At 35.2% G+C, this 27,938-nt stretch overlaps 5 protein-coding genes across 6 annotated transcripts; 3 read left to right on the top strand and 2 right to left on the bottom strand.

Moving 5' to 3' along the window:
* The first annotated feature begins 69 nt into the window (after nt 1–69).
* Nucleotides 70–2,198, top strand: LOC113762276 (protein C2-DOMAIN ABA-RELATED 2-like). The gene is made up of 3 exons (XM_027305657.1): nt 70–370; nt 1,153–1,248; nt 1,729–2,198. The coding sequence occupies exons 1-3, from the start codon at nt 260–262 to the stop codon at nt 2,017–2,019; spliced, it is 498 nt and encodes a 165-aa protein (XP_027161458.1). The 5' UTR covers nt 70–259; the 3' UTR covers nt 2,020–2,198.
* Nucleotides 2,199–10,674: 8,476 nt separating this feature from the next.
* Nucleotides 10,675–13,966, top strand: LOC113763040 (transcription factor MYB113-like). The gene is made up of 3 exons (XM_027306724.1): nt 10,675–10,840; nt 11,048–11,177; nt 13,085–13,966. The coding sequence occupies exons 1-3, from the start codon at nt 10,723–10,725 to the stop codon at nt 13,668–13,670; spliced, it is 834 nt and encodes a 277-aa protein (XP_027162525.1). The 5' UTR covers nt 10,675–10,722; the 3' UTR covers nt 13,671–13,966.
* Nucleotides 13,967–15,826: 1,860 nt separating this feature from the next.
* Nucleotides 15,827–19,218, top strand: LOC113762678 (GDP-L-galactose phosphorylase 1-like). Its single transcript, XM_027306234.1, has 5 exons — nt 15,827–16,435; nt 16,937–17,364; nt 17,445–17,630; nt 17,721–17,981; nt 18,641–19,218. The coding sequence occupies exons 1-5, from the start codon at nt 16,282–16,284 to the stop codon at nt 18,968–18,970; spliced, it is 1,359 nt and encodes a 452-aa protein (XP_027162035.1). The 5' UTR covers nt 15,827–16,281; the 3' UTR covers nt 18,971–19,218.
* A 2,494-nt stretch (nt 19,219–21,712) lies between these two features.
* LOC113761613 (probable calcium-binding protein CML18) lies at nt 21,713–22,985 on the bottom strand. The gene has a single exon (XM_027304682.1). It carries the CDS (start codon nt 22,825–22,827, stop codon nt 22,339–22,341), a length of 489 nt encoding a protein of 162 aa, XP_027160483.1. The 5' UTR covers nt 22,828–22,985; the 3' UTR covers nt 21,713–22,338.
* Nucleotides 22,986–25,022: 2,037 nt separating this feature from the next.
* On the bottom strand, nt 25,023–26,388 carry LOC113763482 (proteasome subunit beta type-5-B-like). Of its 2 annotated transcripts, XM_027307310.1 has the most exons (4): nt 26,267–26,388; nt 25,862–26,171; nt 25,545–25,645; nt 25,023–25,456 (listed from the first exon to the last, which is right to left on the bottom strand). In XM_027307310.1, the coding sequence occupies exons 2-4, from the start codon at nt 25,924–25,926 to the stop codon at nt 25,371–25,373; spliced, it is 252 nt and encodes an 83-aa protein (XP_027163111.1). In that variant the 5' UTR covers nt 25,927–26,171; nt 26,267–26,388; the 3' UTR covers nt 25,023–25,370. The 2 variants fall into 2 exon arrangements, with proteins under 2 accessions (XP_027163111.1, XP_027163110.1); XM_027307309.1 differs by having other exon boundaries at nt 25,862–26,388.
* Nucleotides 26,389–27,938: the final 1,550 nt, after the last annotated feature.

Raw genomic sequence — 27,938 nt, 5'->3', positions numbered from 1 at the left:
TCAGACCTTAACAAAAATAAAAAGATCTTGATTTTGTATTGGTCCCTGCGGCCTACTAAAGTTCCTCTCGATAACACATTAGCCCTGCGAATCAATTATCCCATCTCTCTTTTTCTCAGTACTCTCTCTCTCTCTCTCTCCCTTCAATTTCAAGCTGACCCCGATTTTCCCTTGTCTTCCACGATCAATCAAGTCTGATAATCTTTTTCCCCTATTGATTCATTTTAGTAGTAGTTTCCTGGCTTATGCAACGGAAAAGATGGAGAACTTACTGGGACTTTTGAGAATTCATGTCATCCGAGGTGTTAACCTTGCCATAAGAGACGTTAGAAGCAGTGATCCTTATATTATCGTCAGGATGGGCAAACAGGTCAGTAGTATTGACTATTAATCTCTCCGTTACAACTTATATTTCATTGACTTTGCCTTGCTTAACATGCTTTCCAATGTTTCTAGTGTTTTCTAGTCATATCATTCCTAGGATATCTCGAACTCTTCTCCGATTACTTCCTTCAAGTGTGAGATTAGCATTGTATTCGATTTTTAAAATGAAAAAATCCCTGTACTTCTTGAGGTTCAGCTTTTGAAATTTTAGCAATATTTCAACTCCTTAATAAACTCACTCGTAATTGAGAGACGTTCACCGGGGGTGTTGACTTCTGGTTTGTATATGCTTGCCTAACTCTTAGCAATTGGAAAATGGCCCAGAAAGATCGGTTGTTCAAACATCAAATATTGGTGTTAGTTACCTAGCCAGCTAGTTGTACGATTCGTCTCTGTTGTTGGAATTAGAGTTGCCAAAACGCCGAAATCATATCTAAAAGAGAAGGAAAAAGTCGAAATCTTGTAATGGGCTTGTCTGTAGTGTAACGGAGGTGACAAATTAATTGTAAATTCAAGAGGTTGACTGCCATTTTTTGTGTTTTTTTTTTTTTTTGCCCCCGGCGGGGTGGGGGTGGGGGTGTTACAACTACTTCTGGTCCTGCTTGAGCACTGAGGGTGTTTAATTTCTTGACAAAAGGAAGCAGACCAGCTGTATATGAGGACTAAATTTCTGGATATGACTTTCAGTCTATATAATAGATTATTATTTCAACTTACACGTAGTTCGAACTTTCTACTGATTTTTTCTGAACTGTACATGTGAAGCAGAAATTGAAGACGCGTGTGGTGAGGAAAAATGTAAATCCTGAGTGGAATGAAGACCTTACACTATCAATTGCAGATCCAAGCATCCCAATCAAGCTAGTAAGTATCATACTTTTTTATAAGTATGTTATAGTGGTGCTTTTTGAGTAAGGTGCAGTTATGAACTGTAAAGTTTTTTGCCTTTTAGGGAATTGAGAAACATTAGGTTCGTTCGCAATACAAAATGAATTGTATGAGGAGAGTTGTTGCACCACTGATGCTCAAGTAGGAACAAAGTCTTCTGTTTGAAAATAACTTACGTTGGATTAGTGTTTGCAGTCGTCGAAAAGTTTAGTTTCTTGTTGCGAAGGCTGAAAAGTAAAATCTACATTTATGTTCTGTGAAGGATCAAGGCATATTGATCATTGATTGATTCTATCCCCGTATGCATAGCTCCAATTAGATAATTGGGTTCCTGTCATCTAGGTGGTCAAGGTTCAAATTCATGCTGATGCATTATTTGCTTAATTTTCTTACCATGTTGAAGCTAATTCAATGAGCTTAGATACTAAGCCTCGCTCTTAATGGCGTGCGATGCAGCAAGTTTTTGACAAGGATACATTCAGTCTTGATGACAAAATGGGAGATGCAGAGTTTGACATTGGACCGTTCATTGAGGCTGTAAGGATGCGGTTAGAGAACATCCCCAGTGGAACTGTTATCACCAATGTAAAACCAAGTAGGCAAAATTGCCTTGCTGAAGACAGCAGTATTGTTTGGGAAAATGGAAAAGTTAAGCAACATATGTTTCTTAGACTGCGAAATGTTGAGCGGGGTGAAGTGGAGCTTCAGTTGGAGTGGATAGATGTTCCTGGCTCCAGAGGTCTGTAATTGCCTGGCTGTGTCACATCCCGTGGTGTACAGTCAAGAGTTGTGGTGTCGTAAAATGATGCAAAAATAAGGTCCTCATTTTACTCCTGTTGTTCATTCGCTTTTGTAAAATGGAGCCAGAAAATTTTGTGATATATACCTGGTATTTTATGATTTTAATGAAGTATGTGAGAAAGCAATATCATTGAAAGCTTGTATGCGAATTACAACCTATTTATGAATTAATCCATCCGTATTACTAGAAACTTTGCATTCACCACGTACGTGGTGAGGCCTTGTTTGGAAAGCAATTAAATTGTTACATTTTTAGTGAATATATTTTTCAATGACTTTTTTATCTCACATATATCAAATTGTTACAGTAATTTTTCTACAAAAAATCTAGAAAAATGCAATCCAAACATAACCTAAGAAACTGGGAATCAATTGGTTCGAATTTACAAGGCTGTGTTGTGTTGTTGCCTTCACTTGTTTGTTTATTAAATTAACTTTTGTATATATTGGGCTTCTCTTCTTACCTGCATTTCTGCTTTCTAGGGGCTTTAGTTTTGTGCTGGGGCCTCTAATTTTAGTCTAATGGTATGTACCTATATGGGCAGCCGAATAAAAGGATGCTAGTTTCGTTGCTAGTCGGATTAGGGCCCTCTTTGACCAGAAAAAAGATGCTACAAAGCATATGTCATAGTCAGTCGGGTAGCTTAATTTATTTGAAAGTAAAACTGAAGGCGTGCAGTCAGCTCAGGGGAACATATTGATGTCGTGATCAATAGTTCACGTTTTAAGGTCCACCTGCGTTGCGTGGCGCCGGGCATCTGGGGGCTCAGAAAGGACACTTGGCGGAGTTTTATTAGTTCATGCCATCACCATCCCCTCCTCCATCGTCACTTTTACAGACAAGACATCGTACATTTGTTTTATAGGTCGCTTGGACAACGAAATGGTGCTTTTAACTGGTTCTCTGAACTGACCAATTAATATGATGAGATTTTTACAGAATCAATCGCAATATAAATGGCAAACTAGGAGAGGATCACCGCACGATGCGCGGTGGTTAATTGTAGAGTTTGCTCGATGGTTCCTAGTAGCATATAATGAAAGATAAAACAATAAAATAAATAAAATGACATAAAAATGTTACATTAAAATTGGCTCTATGAATGTCAATTTCAATCTTTTTCAAAGGAAATAAGACATAGAACTAAAGTTAACATTGATCCAAAAGTACATTAATAATGTAAATTTCAGTAATGTCTGGAGGAAACAAGACATACATTAAGCATTACATTGATCCAAAAGTACTCTGAAAAATTTTACTATAAAAATTATTTGAAATATTTGATAAATTATATGGATGAAATGTTTTTTGAATTATTGTGTATTACTGTAGCATTATATTTGAAAAACTTGTTTTTGAATGAATATTTGATTATTGATTTTACGGGAAAAGAGATATACAAAGGACAAATCATTGCTGATAATGACAAGAAAATAAGGAGCTGAACAGGGGAAAGAATCCCATAACAATAAACTTAAAAATAAACATACGGAAAAAATATCATGATAGCATCCATGGAAATGCATAATTGAGTTTTCTCTTCATCGTTTTACTTTATTCACCTCTTATTGATTCTAACGATAAGAGTTTTGAGAGAATTATCGGTGGAGAATGGAAGAGGAGCAATTTTGATCGGAAAAGAGAAAAGAAAGGAAGTGGTTCCTCGAGCCACTCGAGTAGACAGGTGAGCTGTCGATTTCTAATGGAAGCAGAAGGACAACAGATGACATAAGCACCAGCAACTCTTTTGTTAGTTTCCAAAATAGTCCTCAAAGAATTATGTTGGAGCAAGAAATAGAACAAACATAGCAGAAGCATTTGAATTTTAGCAAGGGTGCATGAGTCATTTAAAAAATTTATGAGTAAAAATAATTTTTTTCCTAAGGCTAACCTAGAGCTACATGCCCATTTCTTTCCTTTCATTTTTTCCTGCCAAGTCAAAAGAAAAGAAACAGAGGCTCTGGACAAAAAGGGCGAGTGAGAAGACCACCATCACCTCACATGCAAGGGAGGTGGTGTGGGAGGACGTCCAAACAATGTGGGAAATCCACAAGCCACTTTTACTATAAGCACTTAATTGCAAAGAAAGGTAATTAAAGCTAGTTGCTGAGCAACCGCATGCCAAAAAAACCCAAAAAAAATTAACAATTGATTGCAAAAGTTGGTAATCAGATGTGGTTCATTTGGCAACCCAAAAAAAAGTGTTAATAATTGCAAAAAGCTAGTAATTAAATGTGATTTATTAGGCAATAGAAACTGAAATTGTTAATTAATTGCAAAAAATTTGATAATTAAGCGTAATTTGTTAGACAACCCAAAATAAAAGAGGACACTTTTTGATAACATTTGAAAAAAATTGATAATTAAATGTATTTTTTGTGCAACCACAAAAAAGAAGCCAATTTTTTAATAATTGTAAAAAATTGTTAATTAAACATGATTTGTTAGACGACCAAAACATGACATTATTAATTAGTTATTAACAATTAATTGTGAACAACTGATAATTAGATATGATTTGTTGGACAACAAGAAAAAAATTGATAATTACATACGATTTTCTGGGCAACCACAAAAAAGAAGTCAATTTTTTTAATAATTAAAAAATTGTTAATTAAAGATGATTTGTTGGATGACCAAAAACATGATATTATTAATTAGTTATTAACAATTAATTGCAGAGAATTGGTAATTAGAGGTGATTTGGTGGACAACAAAAAAAAAAGAGGCCAAATTTTTGTTAATATGATTTGTTGGGTAAAAAAAATAATAAAAAAGAGGCCAAATTTTAGCACAATCCAATTACCACCTCTCATCCAATCAAAACTCGCCACATCACTGTTTTCTTATGCAATTGGGAGGACTATCACCAATTGACCAATCACAAGGCGACACCTCTTCAACTTGGAATCAATTGGACTACCACCAATTAGCCAATGAAGCAACGCCACCTCAGTAATTGAACTCAATTGGGAAGTCTTGCATTCCCAATAGACTAGATATGTTAAAGAGCAAATACCACCTAATTCCTATTCTAATTATTTTATATCATTATTATTTTATCATCATTCTCCTCAAAAGATTCCAAGCGCAGCTAATGGGCTCATCAAAGTAATCAGAGTGTTACATTTATCGCGATCGATATGCTGAAGAATTGGAACATTTAGAGCGTAAAATTGGATATCCTAGTCAAGTAGTTAAGCGACTACCCCTTTTCTGTTTGGATATCCTAGTCAAGTTTAAATTTTATTGGCTAAAATTTTCTTAATTGATGGGCGGATGATAATGTTTGAAATTTATAATGAACCTACCTCTTATATTTTGTATGCTTCAATCTTTTTAAAACTGCTTCAAATACCTCAGTTGAGGTAGAGATTTTAGTATTCATTTCCCTTTTGCCTTTATACCAAACAGATTGATAGGTGTTAAACCAACAAAATTAAAATTCCTACTCTAAAAACTTAGATTCGAGTATTGCGACCAGTAGGGTCGTTTCCTCAGACAATGAATGATTTATTTCCTTTTAAACAATAATTAAATGGGGGTTTTGAAAAATTAAAATAAAAAATCAATTTAACTAAAAGCAATCAAACGAAAGAAAATTTAAATTAATTCAATAATAAGCAAACTCCACCCAAAGAGAAAACTTTAAAAGTGGTTTATACAACTGTTCATTAATGCAATAATAATCTTATTTATTTGTTAATAAATAGGTTATAATTACCAAACACGCAATAATAATAAGCTTTTCCTTACCGTATGATAGTTAAAGTATATCTGTTAACTATTTCTCTAATCAAAAAACAACTCTAAGTACGCCCGTAAAATTTTATTTCTTGATTGCATTAAAAATTAGAAAAATACACTATTAAGATTTATTAAATACATTATTAGAAAAATACACTATTAGAAAAATGCTATTCTAATCAATAAATACACTATTAAGATTTATTTAAATTAGACCATATGTCTCCTTAATATGAAACCAATCATACTAGTCGTCACTAATTTAAAACAATTAAACAAGTACAAATTTAACTGTCATAACTGGCATTAGATTGTTAGGTTGAATTAAATATCAGGAGTCCATCATAATATTCAAACAACAAAATAACCACGAGAAATTAAACAAAAAAACATAAAAATGTTAACGAATAAAAGAAATTAATAAAAACAATTAGATTTCACAGTTGTAGTTACAACTGAATCAAATTCTTTGTTTTTCCTTGATTAGAAAATAAAATTTAGCTACTCCCCATTGAAAGTAAACCACAAAATTTCATTGATTAATATAACCTCCATGGTCGACAATAGGCAAACAAAAGAAAAAGACAAGTGATGAGACGGCCGCCTCCCGTTTACTTCTCCTGGTGCCGAGACTGTCCGTTAGCCAAAAACTCTCGGACAAAACAAAAGTCATTGCCCTTCCAAAATACTAATGGTCAACTGTGCCCCCCTTCTATTTTGTAGCTTTCTAAGTAAAATATACTTCCTAATTTATCTCAGAAAAAGAAATCCCCAGATTGATAACAGATAATTTAAATCGTTTCCCAATATAATTTGAAAACATGTTTCGTAGGTCTTTAATTTGAACTGAAAAATCGTCACGCGTGTAAATCTCAGTGTTTTCAGACTTGCAAGCTAACTTTAGACGTGAACATACGGAACGGGTTAAAAATGTTTTTTAAATCACTTTGTACTTCTTTTCTTGTCAAATTCTTACAATCAGTATCAATTGCCAAATATGAATAGAATCCGTTCAATAATGCAATATTTGACAAATATTGAGGGAAAATATTCACAAATTTAACCCATTTGTGCATCTGATCAATTTTTCTCACATTTAAGTCATGTTTGTTCTCAAGTATGAAAACAACTAATCAAAATTGAATTGAAACAACGGCTATCGTCCCAAATCACTTATCGTCAAAATATAATTAAACACACGGCAAGTATTAGTGGCTAATTTCTAAGAAATATCTCTTCGATTGACTTTTAAAATCAATGACTCTTTCAATTTTTGATTAACTAATCTAAAAATATAAAATATTCAATCAGTATTCGTCAGCAAGTAGTTCGACTATTAAACAAAATCTCAATATTAAAATTCATAGATCATCAAGTTAACATAATCATTCACACACTTCCACAATTTTCACTATTAGCATACCTTTTTCTTTTCTTTTGTTTTTAAATGCTCCCCACATTTGAGTCTTTTTTTCAAATTTTAAATATTCACCAGTGAGACACGTTTAGATCTTACCATATCATACTTAACATATTAGCACATAAAAATTTAACAATAGTCAAATTTGAGAATCTAACTCTCATTTGTCAAGAATAATCACAAAAATGCACAAGAAGTGGTAAAAATTGAATAAAATTTAAAATATTAAATAAAAATTTTCAACAAAAATGCCTACACTTACACTTTTTTTAATATACTATCCTCCATATCTAAATCTTACTTTGTTCTCAATATAAGAAATAAAGAACAAAATAAAAAAAAGGGACAACGAAACTTTTTTGAACATGGAGGAGGATATCGCACTGCTAAGAATGTGGAGCACAAGTGGGGGTGAAACCAATAGAATAAAAGTAGTCACCAAATTCTTAAATCATTTTAGACGCGGACATACCTAAAACATCACACGGGATCCTCAGTGCCACTTTTCCAGTGACAATTCAGTGCCACTTCTATATTTATGCCAAGTGTCCTATTTATTTAATTTGTCATGTATTGTTTATTTAAATTTCTTCTACCATCACGTGATAAGTGGGATTGACACTGGATTTGGTACCGAGTAGTGGCATAGAGGATCCCAACTGCTAAAACATATGGAGTCTTCTAGTCAAAAATTTTTAACTCGCCAATTTCAGCGTGACTCATAGACGTAAGCATGCCTTATCAATTAGTAGTCTTATGAAATTTTTAAACTTGTCAGCTAGGGCTGTCAACGGGCCGGGTCCGGGCCGGAATTCATTTTTTCGGACCTGGATCCGACCCGTTTACCCGACGGATCTTTTATTCTATGTTCCGGATCCGGATCCGGGTCGGGTCTACCCGAACAAATTTAGCAAAATTTATAATTTTTAATAAAAATGAGAAAAAAATATATTTGTAAACTAATTTCTAACTAATGCAAAGAAAAAATCAAATAAGAAAAGAAATCAAATTGACTTTACTCAAATACATCACCCTAATCAAATTATATTGATAAATATATATTTTTTAAATTATTAATTCATTTATATCCGGATCCGGGTCTAATACGGGTCGGAATACTATATTCCGTATCCGACTCGTTTTTTTGTTTCACAAAACGGATCCGGGAAACGGAATTAAATCCCTACCCATACCCGCAATAATTTCACGGATCCGGGTCTAGACCCGACCCGTTGACAGGCCTATTGTCAGCTACTTAAATTAAAATTTGATGGGCGTTATAAAAACAATGCCAAAATTTGATGGGTGTCAAACCATTAAAAATAAAATTTCTATTCTAAAAACTTAAATTCAAGTAAAGCAGTGAGTAGTGTTATCTTCTCAAGAACTAGATGATTTATTTCTTTTCAAACAAGAATTAAGTAGGAATTTTGAAAAATTAAAATAAAAAATCAATTTAACTAAAAGCAATCAAATGAAAAAAAATTAAATTAATTCAATAATAATCAAACTCTAGCCAAGGAAAAAACTCTGGACGTGGTTCATACAACTGCTCATTAATACAATAATAATATTATTTATTTGTTAATATATAGGTTATAACTACCAACCATGCGATGACAATCACTTTTCCTTATCGCATTGATAGTTAAGGTACACTTATAGAATTTAATTTCTTGATTGTATTAAAAATTAGAAAAATTCTGTTCTAATCAATAAACACACTATTAAGATTTATTTAAATTAGACCATATGTCTCCTTAACATGAAATCAATTGTGCTTGTCACTGCTAATTTAAAACAATTAAATAAGTACGGATTTAACTGTTTTAACTGGCATTAGATTGTTAGATTGAATTAATTATTGAGCGCCCATGATATTCAAATAATAAAACAATCATAAGAAATTAAACCAATAAACATACAAATACTAACAAATAAAAGAAATTAATAAAAATAATTAGATCTCACAGTTGTACCTAAATCAAATTCTTCGTTATTCCTTGACTAGAAAAGAAAATTTAGTTACTGTCCGTTGAGAGCAAACCAAAAAATTTCACTGATTAAGATAACCTCCACATTCAACAATAGGCAAACAAAAGAAGAAAACAAGTGAAGAGACGGCCACCTCCCGTTTTCTTCTCCTAGTGTCGAGACTAGTAGTTAGCCAAAAACTCCTAGACAAAACAAAGTTGTTGCCTTTCTGAAGTAGTAATAGTCAGCCGCGTCTCCCTCCTATTCGGCAGTATACTTCCTAATTTCCCTCGGAAAAGGATATCCCAAATTGACAAAAGATAATTTAAATCGTTTCTCAATTCAATTTGGAAACAAGTTTCGTAGGTCTTCAAATTGAAGTGGAAAACCGCCACGCACATAGATCTCGACTTTTTCAACTTGCAGACTAGCTTTAGACGCGACCACACGAACGGGCTAATACCATCTCTAAACTCCTTTGTTTTTCCTTTCAAATTCATCCCAAAAAGGTATCATATTTGAAAATCTAGCTGAACTTTATGAGAAAAGTTGAAGAGGAAAAAATTTCTATGTTGATTATTTAACGTGAAAGAGTAAATGCCCATATTTATAGGTATTTAGGTACAAGGAATTTAAACAGTGGAATGAATTAGACAATGTAATGAACTAAATACTGCATCACAGGAACTAATAGAGGTATAGTACATCTAGGCAATCCAATGAATTTAGACACTACAATATAGAAGATTAGATAATTGAGATACAAAAAAACTTGGGCAATTCAAAGAATTTAGACACTATTAACTAAGTACTAATCAAGAAGAAAAGTCAATAAATGGAAATCGAGAGAGTTCTAAAACTTGGTGCAAACGTGGGTGAGCACGCAAGGCCTTTACAAATTACAAAACAAACAATTTAGAAGTCCAGCTTTTAAGATGGTACTTGAGCTGCACCGTATCATGCCAATGGTCTAATTCAAGTATAATGTAAGCAACTGACGTTAATATCCCCAAAAGGAATGAACCAAAGCAACAAAATTGCAGAAGTTGAATTGAGTTGGAGTTCTTTGTAGGGTTTTCTTTTACGACAACCAGGAACATGGACATGTCTGAAAACGCAGTTAAGAGGGAGGTGATATTTTCTCACAGCGTAGTTTGATTAAGGGGAATTTGGTTTTCCAAGATACAGATTTTGACGGTTTGTAATTGACTAATTGTTGTTGGACAAATACGTAGTTAATACATGCATGCGGTTGATAAGGACTGCTCCTACGTACATCTATGGAACTTCTATCGGGGAAATTAAATGGTTGTGGATGGCAAATCTGCACGTCAGGAAGCCAAGATATAACGCTTTACCCTTGCCCTGAGTGCGACTGAAGTTACATATATGGTAAAAAGATGGTCCTATAAAAGCAAGAGGGGTGGCGTGGGACAAATGTGAAGCATAGAAAGTTCATCCATTTCAAGTGCTTATTCTAGTGTGGTACGTGTAGCAGTACTATAGTATGCGTAACACTGACGGACTAAGAAAAGGTGCATGGACTGAAGAAGAAGACATCCTTTTAAGAAAGTGCATGGAGAAGTATGGTGAAGGAAAGTGGCATCAAGTTCCACTTCGGGCAGGTAATTCAACACTCCCTACAACCTTGTAGTATTCGAATCTATTTGTTTCCATCTCTGCTGCATTAGAGATACAGAGGCGGATATACACATGCATCCTCAGGGATACAGTAAAACCTATTTACTAGGGCGAAGGAGTAAAGTATGGTGAGAATCGAACTCGTGAAAAAAAGGTTTTAACATCTGAAATTTATCGTTTTGTTTCGACAGGGTTAAATAGGTGCCGCAAAAGTTGCAGACTACGGTGGCTCAACTATCTCAGGCCAGATATAAAGCGAGGAGACTTCGCTTCTGATGAAGTCGATCTTCTCATCAGGCTTCAAAAGCTGTTGGGCAACAGGCCAGTTCTTTTTTCTTTTTCTTTTTTTTTTGGTATTTTAAGCAGTAGTGTTTCACTTTTTTTTCCCCTTTTCTATAATTAGAATAATGAAGTTGAAGGATTCGCTCGTCCCAGAAAGCTATACAAATCTTCAAAAGAATTGCCATACGTACCTAGTATTTTGATATACATGATTTTAAAAAGATTTTATGAAACAAGTAGACTTTGCATGCAAATTTTGGTCAACATGGTACGTTGGTTAGAACAGAAGCACTTTTTTTTTTTGGATAGAGTATTATTTGAAAAAATTATTGTAATATTTTTGTGATGTAAAATATGTAAGATAAAAAATGATTAGAATTATAAAAAGATGAATTCGAAAATATATTTATGATGCAACAAGGTATGTTAGTCAGAACTGAAGCACTATTACTTATTAAATTTTTAAAATGATATATTCTTGACTAGTCAACCTTGAACACTATAAAATTTTGCCACTCAACTCGCAAACGTATATATTTCCGGTCATTTCGTTTGTTTTTACCGTCAAATCTACTACATCTAAAGACTTGTATCAATCAGCAAACATAATTGAGAGGTATTTGACAGTAAAAATGAATAGAATAACCTAATATATATGAGTTTTTTGCTAAAATAATACTCTTTCTAACAAATATTCTCAATATGATTCACTTTCAAACTTTATTCCCATAATGATGTTATTATTGCCACCTTATTATCCTGATTGCCACGTAGGATAACAAGAAAGGAAAGTTTTGATTAGTTTATAGTTTCCAATATGAGTTAAAATTTTTAATTTTTTTTAATCATAGAGACACAATAAGATTGCATAACTTTGATAATTTTCTTATAATTATTTAAAATAAATTCTACCATTATTGACCTTACTATGATTGGTCTCTACATTTTTCTTGAAATGAATCAAACCTATTGCATATATTTTTTCAAAAATTAAATTTGAAAAATTCAAAAATTGCAACAAAAATTGTAAGCAATAACAAGAAAAAGTTACAAAAACTTCAAGGTTATCATATTTGTTTATATTATCCTTCTTACTCTTTGAAAAAAGCTTTTACAAGATGTAATAAAACTGAAATTTTCAAGTTTTCAATTGCAAACTAAAAACTGCTATATTATTTTCTCCTAGACATTTTATCAAACACACGGTGTGAGAAATCATTTGTTATACAATTAATATTAAAATTTTTTTGAACGCCATAACAATGTTTCAAAAATTGCACAATAGAAAAGATAAGAGAATAATCTTTGTTTACCTTGATATTATCAAGGATGATAATGAATTTTTATATACTGTTAATATAAATATTGACTTCTCAAAATTACATTTGACAAGGAAAAGACAATGAAAGGAAAAAATACACGAGAGAGAGAATCAGGAAAGATATTAAATGAAAAAAAGAAATAAAGTGTGCCTCTATCTCTGTCCAGACACATGTGCAACCTATATGGCAAAAAAAAGATTATAAAGGTAATAAATTTTAAAATTAGGTTACTTTGGGTATATTTTTTAGAAGGAGAGTTATTTTGGCAATAAACTCTAATATATATACACGTTTGGGAGTTGAATGGTTAATTTCTAGCCTTAAAATAGTTGAGTAAATAAAACTATACCATTTCAAAAGTACAGTGGATAACTGGTAATGTGCTCTAATTTCTTTGTGTGTTTATTGAGTAACTCTTGTTTAAGGGAAACGACGATCAGTGCTTTTTGATCGTTGCATCCAGTAGTTGTTTTCAAGTATTGATCTTTTAAGTAACTAGGCACCTCAGTTCGCTAATTGCAAGAATGATTGAGGTTAGAAGAATTAATAGCAGCAGTTACCTTTATTACGACTTCGACTTTGCTTTGACTTTTATCGGCCGTATGCTTCTTATAATTTCTATAGATGGTCACTAATTGCCGGTAGACTTCCTGGAAGAACTGCAAATGATGTGAAAAATTACTGGAACACCCATTTAATAAAGAAGATGGCTTTCAGAAGACAACCAGATGAAAAGGGCCAGGCCGGTAACACAAACTACACCACAAAACCTAGGGCAAGCAACATAGTGAAGCCTCGTCCTTGGACCTTCTCCAAAAATGCATCTTGGTTGAGGGGAAAAGCAACAACAACGACGACAACGACAGCATCAAGCAGCACAGAAATTCCTACTATACGGACAACAACGAATGCTCAGGGTCTCAAGGATTCACCTCCGACTTCACACCCAACAATAGAGAAGGATGATGACAACAACATGCAGTGGTGGGACAACTTGTTTCTTGACGAAGAGGGAGGTGAAGGAACCCCGTTGGGATTTGATGCCTCGGGGGAGGACAACGTAACTAGTTTATGGTTCGAAGAATTGTCCCAGATGGTATTTAAGGAGGGTGATATTTGGACGCAGGAAAATCAAAATGGCTCGGGTTACAGCTCTACTGATGCAGACTTGTGGGATTTTCAAATTTCTGATCACCAAACCATGCAATAGATTATTGCAGTACTGATCTTTTGCTGTCGAATGTGTTTTATACCATTTATTGGATGCATGATTACGTAGCTACGAATAATGTTAGATCTAAGGTTTGTATTAGTATATGTACCGATGCCAATGATTCAGTGTTGTGTACTGCTTCCTGCTGGGAACTAGATATCTTTCTCATTTATTTTGACAAAAAAATTAGTGGAAAATTACCAAAATGTGAATGCTTAATTCTCATCATTTGCACTGAATCATTGGTAATTACTCGTGTCCGACTACTAAACTAGAATACGGTGTTCCTGCTTTATAGCAACGATATGAATTTTTTGTAGGCTGAATTTATAAACGGAAAAGAACTATTCGATCCCGCTTCTTCAAGAGGATAAAACAACGAAACAGATACGAGGACACGGGTAAATGTGTAGGAATGTGATAACTCTTTTAATAGGTAATTTAATAGTGAAGGAAGTGTTTGTGAAATTAAATGTTTGGTGGAAGCTTAAAGTCACTTTCTTTTTTCAATAAATAAGAATATTTTATTGTGATTAGATTAGATTAGTAAGAAATTTAAATTCCTCCTATTGATACATGCCAAAAATTGAATTTGAATACATGCCAAAATTTGTTACAAGGATAAAAAATGACGAAAATGACAATTTTATTATTTATTGTCATGACTTTTTGCTTGCTAAATTTTACATTTTTTTTAACACTTTTAGTTAATAAATTAGGGATGTCCAGCAAGGTAGTATCATCTGTCTTTAACCTAAAAGGGACTCTTATTTTATTAGCATGATGAGAGAGGCAAGAGAAATTTTTGAAACTATAATAAGAATGGTAGGTATATATTGCAACGTGATATCAAGGCAAATCTTAGAAAGGCACTAAAAAAGGTTGACCGCTTTCAGGAACCGTTAATTATATATTCATTGGAAGGCGCAAAGAAAATTGACCGCACTCCATATCTGCAACTTCATCCACAGCCAAAAGTGACCTCCTATTATAATTTAGAGTTATTATCGCTCTACCCCTTAAACTATATTAATACTATCAATTTATCCTTTAACATTATCTTTTAGTCACTTCATTCCTATAAGTAATTCAACTCAACATATTAAAAAATTTTGGACAAAAATACCCTTTTATTCTATAGCATTACTACACTGTTATTATTACTTTATTTCTTTAAATTATAGTGATATAATTTATTTAATACCTAACATTATTTTCTTGATATTTTACTTCATCGTTAATCTAACTACTATGGTAAAATATGTTTAAATATATTTACCCTTATATATATATAATTAAAAATAAAAAATTTAGAATGATTATTCTTCTTCTTTTTTCACTTTAAGAGATCCAAAAATATAAAAATTAAAGAATTTTCTCAAATTTCTTTTGTCACACTTATTAATACTATAAAAAGAAAGAGAGATAGGAAAGAAGGAGACAGAAAATTAAATTTTTCAAAGAAAAAAAAAGTCTAACATTGTCGTATTAATTTAAGGTTGTTGGAATTAGAATTGAAATTTGGTGATAAATAGTAAAGTGAAATAATTTTAAAATAATAATAGTATTTAATTCTTCTTATTTGTATTTTCTAAAAAAAGAATTGAACTCTCTCTCTCTCTCTATCTCTCTCTCCTCCTCTCCTTCCCCTTCTGATCTTTTTATTTTTTTAATATTAATAAGATTGCCAAGAAGAAAGAAATTAATACTTTGACTTTTTTTCTTAATACTAAAGAGGAGAAGAGCCACTCTAAGTGTTTTATTATTTTTATTATACAAACAGAAGGGTACTTTCTTCTAAAGTTTTCTAACTTGCTAAATTGGTTTAACGGTGGGATAAATTACCTAAAAAATAACTCTATAGGGTAAATTGATAACGAGAATATAGTTTATGGGGGTAAAATGATAATAAGTTTAAGGGCTAAACTTGTTTTTTTACTTTAATTAACAAACTCTGTTAAGTTTGGCCGTTAGTTTTGAGGTAAAGTGACAAAAGATAACGTTAAGGGGAAATTAATAGTGACACCGGACGTTAAGGTGATACAGTGATAATAACCCTTGCGAGCCGTCGTTGCTTGCATATAAATTCACCACCCAACCAACCAACCAACCAAAATCATAAATTTGCATGTAAATTCAGCTACGGAGAGAAATCGGCGAAACCGGACACGAAACTGATCTTCCTCTCCTTTCTTCTTCCTAACCTCCTAAATCTAACCATTTGCCAACAACGGCAACAACTACTTGTGCTATCTTTTCATTGATTTTGGGTGGTCGTATCGTATTTAGGACGAAGCGTTGTTAATACCAAAACTTTCAGTCACGGCTTTTATCGAACACCTCGGCTACAGTCTTCTTCGCCATCTAAAGCAGCGTCGGATTGAGAATAATAAGAAGTCAACGGTGGAGGGGGACAAGTGCAGGATCCCGTCCCCTCACGGTGGAAGGGGTGCTTTACCTTCTGAAGGCGGTTGCCCCTCTGATCTCCTCTTTCTAGCTGGCGGCGGCGGCGCTGGTTACCACCTTTTCTAATTTTCCTCGTTAACCCAACCCAACATTTTCCCCCCTCCCCGCTTAATTGTCAAATACTGCACTAAAACAAGAAAATATGCTGACCATAAAGAAGGTTCCCACGGTGGTTTCCAACTACCAAGAAGATGGCGATGATAACAACAATGCGGCTGGCATTAGGACCGAAGACGCCACCCAAAGCCAAGCCAGAGGCTGTGCTCGTAATTGTCTTGGCAAATGCTGCTTACCTGGTATATATGCGTTTCTTTATCATTTCATTTTCATTTTTCTACTTACCTTTTTTTAATAATGTCATTTTTCCCTGATTACGGTTTGTGCATGTTGTTTTCAAACGGATGTAATGGATTTGGTTCAATATTCTGTAAAGCCTGTATTACTTTCATACTTTGAAAGTCAAGCCTTTCTTTTGTTTTATTTTATGTCTGTTCTTTTATATTTGGAATCGCATATTCTTTCTTCTTCCCTTTCCTTCTACGACATTTGATTACTTGGCTAGGTGGATTTGACATTTAGCTCTCCAAAGCTTAAAATGGTTATAATCGTGTTATATTTTCCTGTTTTTTACTTTTAAAGTTACCAACAAATATGTTATCTTTACAATTGCATACCATATATTCAAGGTAACTTTGACATTTAGCCACACTTTACCTTTGGGATTAAAGAAAATAAGTGAATTTGGGGCCAAAAGCTCTATTTGATGATATCATACGTCGGTTTTCTTTGTTTTTCAGTTTCCAAGTTACCTTTGTATGCATTCAAGAAAAATGACTATCCTTCAAAGAACAATGCTGTCTTTCCTTCTGATGATGGCGTATCACCAATCTCGTTCTTGAACAACTTGTTGCTGGCCCAATGGGAAGATCGAATGAGGAGAGGGTTATTCCGGTATGATGTGACCTCATGTGAGACAAAGGTTATTCCTGGAAGATATGGTTTTATAGCCCAGCTGAATGAGGGGCGCCACCTGAAGAAACGGCCAACAGAATTTCGTATTGACCAGGTTCTTCAGCCTTTTGATGAGAACAAATTTAACTTTACCAAGGTGGGCCAGGAAGAAGTACTATTCAGATTTGAATCAAATGACGATGACAAGTCCCGTTTCTTTTCCAGCTATGCAGTTGATATTTGTTCGATTTCACCTAGTGTAGTTGCTATTAATGTAAGCACTGGCCTCTTGCATATGATTTGCTGAAATATAATGAGATGTATATCATTGACATTAAACAAATTTTCTTTCAGGTGAGTCCAATTGAATATGGGCATGTACTTCTCATACCTCGGGTGCTTGATTGCTTGCCTCAGAGGATTGACCATGAGAGCTTCTTGCTTGCTCTTTATTTTGCGAAAGAAGCTGCAGATCCTTTCTTAAGAGTTGGTTATAACAGTTTGGGTGCCTTTGCCACCATTAATCATCTTCACTTCCAGGTAAATGGTTGAAACCATTTTCAATGATAGTGATGCTGTAGATAGCTCCAAGGAGGCTTTTTTGGCTGATTAATTCCTAATCTTTAACAGGCATATTATCTGTCCGTGACTTTCCCAATTGAGAAAGCACCAACTCGCAGAATAATGGCCAGGAAGGGATTGCAGGGTGCTGATTTGGTGGTCTCTGAGCTATTGGATTATCCTGTTCGAGGTCTTGTATTTGAGGGTGGATGTGTACTGCGTGACTTATCTGATGCTGTTGCAAGTTCATGCATTTACCTCCAACAGAATAACGTTCCTTTTAATGTTCTAATTGCTGATTGTGGGAGGAAAATCTTTTTGCTCCCTCAGGTAAATTTGTCTACTCTCTAATGATTCGGTTGGCCATTTGACATAAATTGGCTTAATGTATTTGGCAGTTGTCATGGTTTTTATTTTTATGATTTATATTCTGTCTATATCACAGTACAAGGGTGTCTTTTAATAAATGCAGACTGAGTAAGTGAAAAAATTAGTATGCCTGTCCATTGCACTTAGGCCAATGTAAAGCCTTACTTAAACATTAACTTTGGGTATGTTTAAGAGAATTGATTTGGTACCTTACGTTGTAATACATGTGTACATTTGTTTTGAAAGAACTTTAGGCACAACCAAAATTTGTTGCCTTTCCAATTTTACCTCAAATGAAAAGTCTCTATGCCTAGAAGGAGACCCCTCTTGGAACAGTCTTAGGTAATAATTGACTCTGGTTTTTTGATGGGTTTGAAATTTTGTTAAAACTCATTTTGGAAGAATCTTCTCTGCACTTATGAATAGTTCTTGGATATTGTGACACAAAATAGTGATTGTGGCTAGTCTTTGTTCTAATTTGAGTAGTAAATACATGGGAGTTCTGCGGGAGGTGAATCTTCAATAAGTTCTTTGCCTAGAGTTGTTATTATTGTTTGAAATACTAGTCTCTGCTTGGAGCCTAACTTGAGCTTTGTCTTTCCCTGGATGAATATGTACAGTGTTATGCAGAGAAACAAGCACTTGGAGAAGTAAGCCTCGAGGTCCTGGAAACTCAAGTCAATCCTGCTGTTTGGGAAATAAGTGGACATATGGTACTCAAGAGGAGAAAGGATTACGATGATGCCTCAGAGGACTATGCATGGAAACTTCTTTCTGAAGTGTCCCTGTCAGGGGTGAGGTTTGAAAGTGTGAAGGCATGTGTTTCCGAAGCAGCTGGCTTGCAGGTGGAAGTGGATACATACAACATCGACCAGAAAGAATGTATCTATGACTCTGAAGCACCTCAAGTTGCCTCACATATGCAACGAGATTGCCCGGCAATCCATTGAAGGATTAGGCTATTCTTCTGAGAATTTAGGTTTTTTTTAATGTTTATCTCCATTCTTTAGCGTTTATGGGTTGTAGTATGAGATTCAGCAGGTCATTGTGAAGAACAGTTACATATAGTCATAGACAAAAATCTTGTTCCTCTAGAGGATGGATGTTATTATATGATCTGCATATCCCTTGTTTTGATATCTCTACTCTATAGCTTGCTGATTGACGCTCATTCAGGCTTAGAGATTGCCCGAGTTGATACCATGGCTTCCATTAGCTGTTTAGCAGGTTAATGAGATGTATATATATATATATATATATATATATATATATATATTTGTGAATTGTACAGTGCTTCGAGTTTAAGCAGGCTATACTGTACAGGTATATTGTCTAATTACAGCCTTCTAGATTTAGCAGATGAACTCTAGGAAGCAAACATGAATTGAACGAACACTACAAAGTGGCATGTATCCAGAGAGCTCCATCAAACGTCTCGAGTAGTCAGTCCACATCAAACTTTTGTCGGTCAGAGTAAGCCACATTGGGAAGTGGGTGATGAGAAACATTAGAATGCAGGACAGCAGGACCCTGAAGGTTTTACGAGGCTTGCAAATGGTGGATGCCAACAGTGGAGTGGAGATGGTTAAATTTGGTTGGACTTAAAATGTAGCCACTAGAGCTCAAAACCAAAAGCGGATCGCAGAACTAAGAGGAGGAAGGTGTCAACTAGTAGTGCTTTTGCTAAGAGACGAAAGACAACAACTTGACACTTTTGACCGGGAAGAAATGGTCCAGGCCACTTGGTAAGAGTGATGTGAGGACGAGACTCGAAAGCGCAATTGAATCAGCCAACCCAGATTCCTGCATGTTTCTATAGGTTAACCGACATCGTCACCCGCAATTTTGGCACACTTTAGCTAAGACCATGATGAGGAGTAGGGTCGTTACTCCTTCGGCCTTCTTTTGTGTATATCATTATCCTCTTGCGTTGCTGTACAAGTGTGGAGATTTGTTAATAGGGTAAAATTAGACCTAAACTGTGAGAAAAACACACATTCTCAACCATGCACAGATTTTTACCTATCGTTTCGACAAAAAAAAAAAAACCATTCACAGATTTTTACAGCGCAAACACTTGATTAGCAGCTTTTTCAGAAAGCTCAGGTTCACTCACTCGATTATTGATTTGTTACTTGTTAGTATGCGGATAACTTTGCAAACTTTTCATTTGTCTAATCCTAGTTCCACCAAACTGAAATGGTTTGGTAAAATTTGGCTGATAATGGATTTCCATTTAGGTTGTGCGTGCGTTGCCGCATGATGAGGTTTGCAGTTTGCACCATAAAGTCGCGAACGAGAAACTGTTCACGCGACTTCATTTGCACTCTCTTTGAACTTGGATGCGCATTGAGTAGCGTTTCCGGCAGGGCATACTTTCTGTTCTTTACTGCCTCTCGTGGGTCTATTGTTCTAGAAGACTAGGACTCCGCCCTCCTGAAGGATGACAGCAGCCACAGGCTCGCAAAAATCCAATTCCAAGATCGAGAAATGGCACGATTACCATTCAGATTTCTTGAAGGCTAATCTCAGCGATGACCAAGAGGGATCAGAATGCTACCGCAAGAAGTGGAAGGCTGTCTCGGAGTTATTTGGTCACGCTATTGGAACTTGGAAGCTTTCAGTCTTCCTTTGTTGTCATCGTTCAAGTTTGAAAATTCGTGATGGGGAAATTAATCTTTATTTTATCAATATCTCAAAACCACCAAAACAGAAATGATTAGCATGTACTTGAATTTAAGAGCATTGTCAGACTCATTTTCCAAAAAAAAAAAAAGAGCATTGGTAAATTTGATTATATGTTACAATAGTTATCATGCTCAACGCTGACATGATAATCTTGGGTACAATTATATGATATAGATAGAGCACATAATAATATCATTTGAAATAATTCTTGATGGTTAGAAAGATAAAAAACTGTGATTGAAAAATTGCGTTGGTAATTAAAAAGTAATATTTGAAAAAAAATGTTAGGCACTTTTGTTTTACTGGTAGGAGAAATTTAATACCACATGCGATATGCATCACCATCTTGTTTTCCCACCAGGAGCATATTAGTCAATATCCAATTCTCACGCAACATAAACACATCTCGCATCGGGATTTATAGACCCACACACGCAAAGATAAGCCCGGAAAAGAAAAAAAAGAAGATCAACATGCGGATTCTCATCAAGTATAAAGGAAGGCTAGCTAAGAGCATTCCTCACCACGAAACGCAATATCAGGTTCAAGCGTGATCAACTTAAAAAAGGCAACATCATCATGTGATGGGAAGATGAATGCCCAGAAAACTTTTCAATTGATCCAGCACTCACTCCTTAGTTGCAAATAGCACAATATGCATTTCAATTCTGGTTGCAAAGGGGCCAGATATGAATCAGTTCACTTGTAAGTTTGTATGTAACCGGCTGCATACTGCAATCATGAGGACTTTGTAGGCTGAGTAACGAAATGTCGAAGGACTTTGATCCTTCCGCAAGTGAAAAAATCTAATTACAGGCGAGTTTGAATTATAAGAATTGATCTCTTAACCTAATATCGAATAATTCTAAATGCAACTAAAAATCAATTAAGATCATAAACGAAGCACAATTAGCAGCTTAACAAAATTATATATTATTACTGCAGGCAGGATTTGTTTTATGCGAGAGCAACGAGTACACGTAGCTTGAAATCCAAAACAAGTATTGGAGTAATTCACAAGTTGAATTTTCAATTTTAAAATATTTTTCTATCCTCAAATCACAAGTTGAAGATTTATCGATGTTGAAGTTGAAAGCTGCAAGTGAAAAGGAAGAAAAACGCGTGTATGGATTAATACACTCGCACACAACACAACCTCCTCCTCCTCCTCCGTGTGGAGCATGGCATCGATTGGTACTGCTCTACATGAAGTCTTCGTGAAGTGAACCACACACACACTTTTCTTGTGCTCTACACTTTTGGCCTCCACACCACTCGACAATAATTAAATCAACAACAGCACAACTTATCGCAAGCCAACCAAATATTTGCAGTAATTGTCAAAGATGATAATAATTCCACCGCCATTATTGCTGCTTCCACGTTCAAATACTAACTACAAACCATTACTCTACCTATATTGCTTCAGTGGTCAAACAGCAATCAACAGCACCGGCTTTCTCAATTTTCCCTCCCAAAATAACAACAAAAAAGAAAAAAAAAACGAAAACGAAAGCAATATTAAAAGGAGAATCTACGGGAGAGAAGATCAAAGGATAAAAATGATTAGGGCGAAGTGATTTAAGATCCTAAATCTGCAGTTAATCATGAAGATGCTAGTATTAGTTAATCAAGTACTCCCTCCCATCATCTTCTTAAACTCGTCAAAGTTAACGCAGCCGTCGCCGTCCACATCAACGGATCTGATCATCTTACGGCAATCACTGAGCGAGCACTTCTCACCGATACTTTTGAGGACCGAATGCAACTCGTTCGCCGAGATCTTCCCGTTCTTGTCCTTATCGTACAAGTCGAAGGCGTCGCGAAGTTCCTTGTTGTTTGCGGTCTGGTTCACGCCAGCGAAGTACACCTCGAACTCCTTCAAGTCGATGAAACCGTCGCCGTCGGTATCGATCTCCTCCATTATTCGTTTAACTTCGTCAGGCGACGTTTTCGAACCTAGCATGTTCAAAATGTTGCCTAAATCGGACGCCGAGATTTTGCCATCGCCATTAGTGTCGAACTTGTTGAACATCTCCTTAACTTCGTTCATCTGTTCTCTCCCCATGCTTTTTTCGTTTTCCTTGGTGGAACCGCTCAACTTTTCCGGTTCCGCCATTAACGACTTCTTCTCTCTCAAATAAAACAGCAGTAGCAGCTATAAAGCGCAAATAACAGCAGTAGTAGTAGTAGTAACAAGTAAGCCGACACTTTTTCCCTCCCAGGAACAGGTTCCCCGGGGAGCATTTATAGGGAGGGAAAAGGGGTTAACGCGCTAAAAGGACAAAGACGCGTGATTAGCTGCGCTGCGCTGCGCCCTTTTGTTGTGGTTGCCTGTCGTACGACTTTCCTTTGCCACTACTGTCCCTTAAGATGAAAATAGAATTCTAATTTTCGAGCAGAATAAATTTTTTATTGACAAATCAACCAGCAAAATACGTAAATTTACTAGTTTAGGAAAGATATTTCGAAGGAAAAGGAAAACTTTGTCCTGCCTATTTTTAATTGATGCCCATAAAGTTTTTGGGCTTCGATTTTGTGGTTTTCTAAAAACCCTATTTTCTCCACCAAGTTGCGTTGATCAAAAGGGCAGTAAATTAGTAACTAGTAATGCAATGGGGAAGAAATGGATTGACTGGTACGGGAGTCAGGAAAGATAAATAAGATGTTCTGAATTTAACATGTTCCACTTATGCTAAAATAAAAAAAAATAGTAACGCAATAAGTTCAAAGATATATAGAAGCAACAAGTTCCTTTGATTATGGAAGAAATTAACATGCTAAGTAAGTATATGTGCTCAAAGATTGGCTTAATTATTATATGAAACTGAGCTCCTGTAGACATTTTTTTTAAGGCTCTCCTGCATGATTTGATTTCTATCCCCAATATTTTTGCAATTTCAAACATAACTTCATAAGAAATTTAAGAAAGTTTTCAAAAAAAGTAATGTAAGAAAGTTGCAAGCTTGATTCAATTAGTTTAAAAACTAAATTAAGTTAATGGGGTTGTTTCTTTTTTTAATTTATAGTAACTTTAACATCTGCACACAAATTACATTTATTATATTCTTACATTTACAGTCACGCTGGTTGTTTATTCAACCTTTACTATAGGAAAAACAAATGAAGAAAGGAAACGTGGAAGTAAATCACGGAGTTCTTATAGCATGTTTTTGGCTATTCTAAGGGGCAGAAGTGGAAGCAAGGCGGAAAGGCGGAAAGGCGGTGATGTTGTGGCCGTTGATGATTGCGATTGATACCTGTCGTGGCGTGAATACGGTTAATGACCTTTGGGCTTTAGAAAGCAGCACAAATAAAAGAAATATCAGCGAGTCAGGAACATGCCTTCTTGCAGAATGGACTTCACATGGATGCAAATTATTACCATTAGCATTTAATTAGCTAGAGGACATACTCCCAGCTTCGCATGATGACCAGTTTCATATGTCAGATATAGACAGAAAGGTTCGAGAATATTTAATTCCTGTTTGGATCTTCATTATTCTATGATCCTATACCATTAATTATTTTAAATTCAATGATCATTAGCTTCGATTATGTGCCAACTACAATATTTTTGACCCGTCCAATGTTATTATCTGTAATTCCTACCCAATTCCTACACGGAGCTGCGCTACTTTTGCAATAATTTAATGAGCTTATCTGATAAGATCATTTAGATTATATACAATTTTTTAAAGTTCTATACAGAACGGTTAATGGGATTGAATCAGTTCGACCCAAAAAAAACCCGATGAGTCTAACCTTTTATTGAACCGGATTAGGTTTGAATCTAAATATTAGTTCCGAATTAAATGTAAGTCGAATTTGAGCCTTATTAGATTTAAATCCAATATAGGTCCAACCTTTTAATTTGCATGTATATATATAATTATATCTAATAGATTCATATATTTGGTATATATGATTATATATCTAAATATATAATACTAATACTTTATACTTATGAGTTATGTATCAAAATATATTAATATATATGAGAAATATTAAATATAAAAAAATTATGTCAAAAGATTTAAAAGGACAAATCTTACTATGAGCAAATTGAGGATATTTGATCGTGTTTTTTGATTACTATTTTTCATATGCTTTCAACTAATTGGATATATCATTATTGAAAAATTCTTAACTTACGTAAAGTTACTGATTCTAAATTAGCTTTAGAACTTAATAGTCATAATAATTATATTAAAAAATTTAAAAATAATAAATAAATTTGAATTAAACCCGATTTAGATCCACAGTATTTTATAAGTTACATTTATCAATCTAAAACTCGTAACCTGAAACCTAAAAGCGGTGATAACTACTGTATGAATTTGAAGATGACCCGATTCTTCCTTGACTCGGATTTAGGCCTCCGCGAGACAGCTACTCTATCTTTTCTGTCGTTTGGCAAGCTGATACTCTTTTTAACTTATTTGTCGATTTGCCAAAAAGAAGGGTGGTATTTCAAGAGAATAATGATGCGGTCACTACAGCGGGAACCACTCCTGTAACCGAAGTCAATTCGCGAGGAAGAATGTAGTGGCGACTTTGGCTGTTCTTTCGACCGTTTTGTGAATAATTAAATTACATACGTAAATCTTCTTCCCTTTTCAGTATCTGAAGACGTTAAATCCTCATCCATTTCCCGCTCCACTAACGTTTGCTCGACAGGATAATATGTGCGGTGAAGTTCTCCAACATCATCGCCTCGCCAGAAAGCTTCTTCCATTCATTAGGTCCTACACAATAAACCAACGAGAGCAGAAACCCTGTTCTCAAACCAGACCAACTAACAAGCAGAAAAATGGAGCGAAGATACAAACATACCACCGACACCATCACCACCGGCGCCATCTCTGAATGTGGCATGGTAAACGGCGGGTCTGGCCAGCCCAGCTGCTGCTTCAAGAGACATATCAAACCGGTACCTGAAATGTGATCACAGAGAAGCATGCATGAGAATGCAAAGAGGGTACAACAAATTAACAGCAGAGATTGAAGCATTCATCCAAACAGGCACAAAATTCCTTGGAACAAAACACAATAAGACAGTACTGCTCTTTTCACATTGCAATCACTAATGAATGGTCAGCTAATCCAACAATGCTAGAGGAATTAGGATGATTGGAGCAGAACAGACCCACCATCCAAAACACCGTAAGCACATGGTGATCCCGATCCAACTGAAAATATAGTTCCTATTAGCCATCCACCTTCACTGTCCACACAGTATAGGCCTGGACCTTGCAAGGAACGACCAATTACTTACAATAAGACGTAGAATTCAGGATAAAACTATGCAAAGAGTCCTTATGACAGTGCCTTTGTGTACCGTCCAGCGATCATTGTTCCAACAGACGATCCCTTGCCATGGCAGGAATACAACTGGCTAGCAACTTCAATGCCCCGGCGACAGATATCGTTCTCCTATTTGCAGGCTCATGCAGACAGGCACTGAAATTTGCAAGTCTAGTCAATGATCTTCCAACGGCTAGATTGTCCATGACAATACAAGAACGAAAGTCAAACTAGTACAAACCGGGGAGCACCTTAATTCCCAGGTTCCTGTGCCACAACTGGCAGTCAGCATCACCTCCAGCCATAGTGTCAACCATGTATGGATTGATTTCAATGATTTTCCCGACAGATTGTGATGGTCTAAACCAGTATGTCACTGAGATGTATTTCGTGATTCAGTAACCATAAGAGACAGGATAATTAAAATACAACATTAAGAATCATGTCATCGAACGTCTTTGATTTCGGTAAAGTAATCTGATTCTTATCTCAGCCTCTCTTTTGTGGTATAGGCAAGTGGATATGCCAATTAACAAGTTGTAGAAATAAAATGAGCAACTACACAGCTACGGTATGAGTTGACTTGAGAAAAACAACGCGAAGACCAATGCAAGCTGTTCGACAGAAATTGATGCTGCGTAACTATCGTCTGATTTTAGCAGGGTAAACAAGGCAGAAACAGCACGAGTCACGTTAGGCAGAAACAGCTACTTCAAATAGATATATGGTAAACATGCATGTGACCGGATGATAAGAGACCTTCAAGTTGGAGTTTATAACCATGCTAATATGGTCTCAGGACACAAGTTTGGCCCCAAAACATACATACTTCATATTTCCCCGTTTCTTCCTTCGCACCCCATCCCCAACCATTTCTGGGGTGGGATCTCTTTTTCCTTTAGTTAAGCCGCCAACAACAGCCGAAGGAGCCAAATTTCTAGAACATTGAATGTTTACAGAACACTAAGGGTATGTAGTAATTCTATAAGTAACTACTACAAACATTGGGTCAGCCGAGATACTACATGGAGAAACACAGTAAGCATAAAACTCAAGACTACTAACGTATGAAAGTTCACAAAATTCTGGTTTTAAAACAAAAATCAACTGGATGTCATCTCAAACAAGTAGCAATATTAAGTCGCATCTGCATTGAAGACGTACAGTTGCACATTGGCATCAGGTAGACTAATCAATAACTTGTAACGTTAATTCAACGCAACAAATTCATTTACTGCATCTGCATTGATGCCGCTGGCCAACCACCCCTAACCAACACCGGCGGGGGGAGAAAAATTAGAAAAAAAAAATGATCAATGACTGGTGCGTGGCAACTACTGGCTTGGCTCAATGGCCATTAGGGAGGGACTCAAGTCCCTTCTTGGAATGTGGGTGGCGGTTCAAATTCCACCTGCAGCAAAAAAAAATTCAAGGGTGATGCTATAACATCCTCTTGATCTAATCAGATCTACATATCTACTAGTTCCTAACACACATGCCTCCTTAAACTCCTCCTCCTCTGTAAATTAGGATAAAATAGGTTATACAATTATAATTGTTATCATTGCCCGAAAAAAAAAAAAAAAAGACTGGTGCGTGGCTATTTGGAAGCATTATTCAACAATTGCTTAATTCCCATTCATACAATACAGACATAACGGAACAGAGAAAAAAACATAAACCTTTCTCTAATATTTGAAAAGGTAACATTTAATGTGCACAAATCAATCATAATTACGATCATAACTCAGCATGGAAATACTAGTACAAGCATACATAGACAGATATCTACCCATGCTAGCACCTGAACATGAAAGCCAGAGTGGTAGTTCCCTTTGCAGGCTTTACCAGTTGTATTGTTTCCTTTTGAAACCCATTAAATTCCAATGCATTTAACAAGAAAATCTCTAACTTTCAATGAAA

The sequence above is a fragment of the Coffea eugenioides genome, chromosome 2, assembly GCF_003713205.1.
Source record: "Coffea eugenioides isolate CCC68of chromosome 2, Ceug_1.0, whole genome shotgun sequence".
Lineage (NCBI taxonomy): Eukaryota > Viridiplantae > Streptophyta > Magnoliopsida > Gentianales > Rubiaceae > Coffea > Coffea eugenioides.
This window is presented reverse-complemented; position numbering and strand designations above follow the sequence as displayed.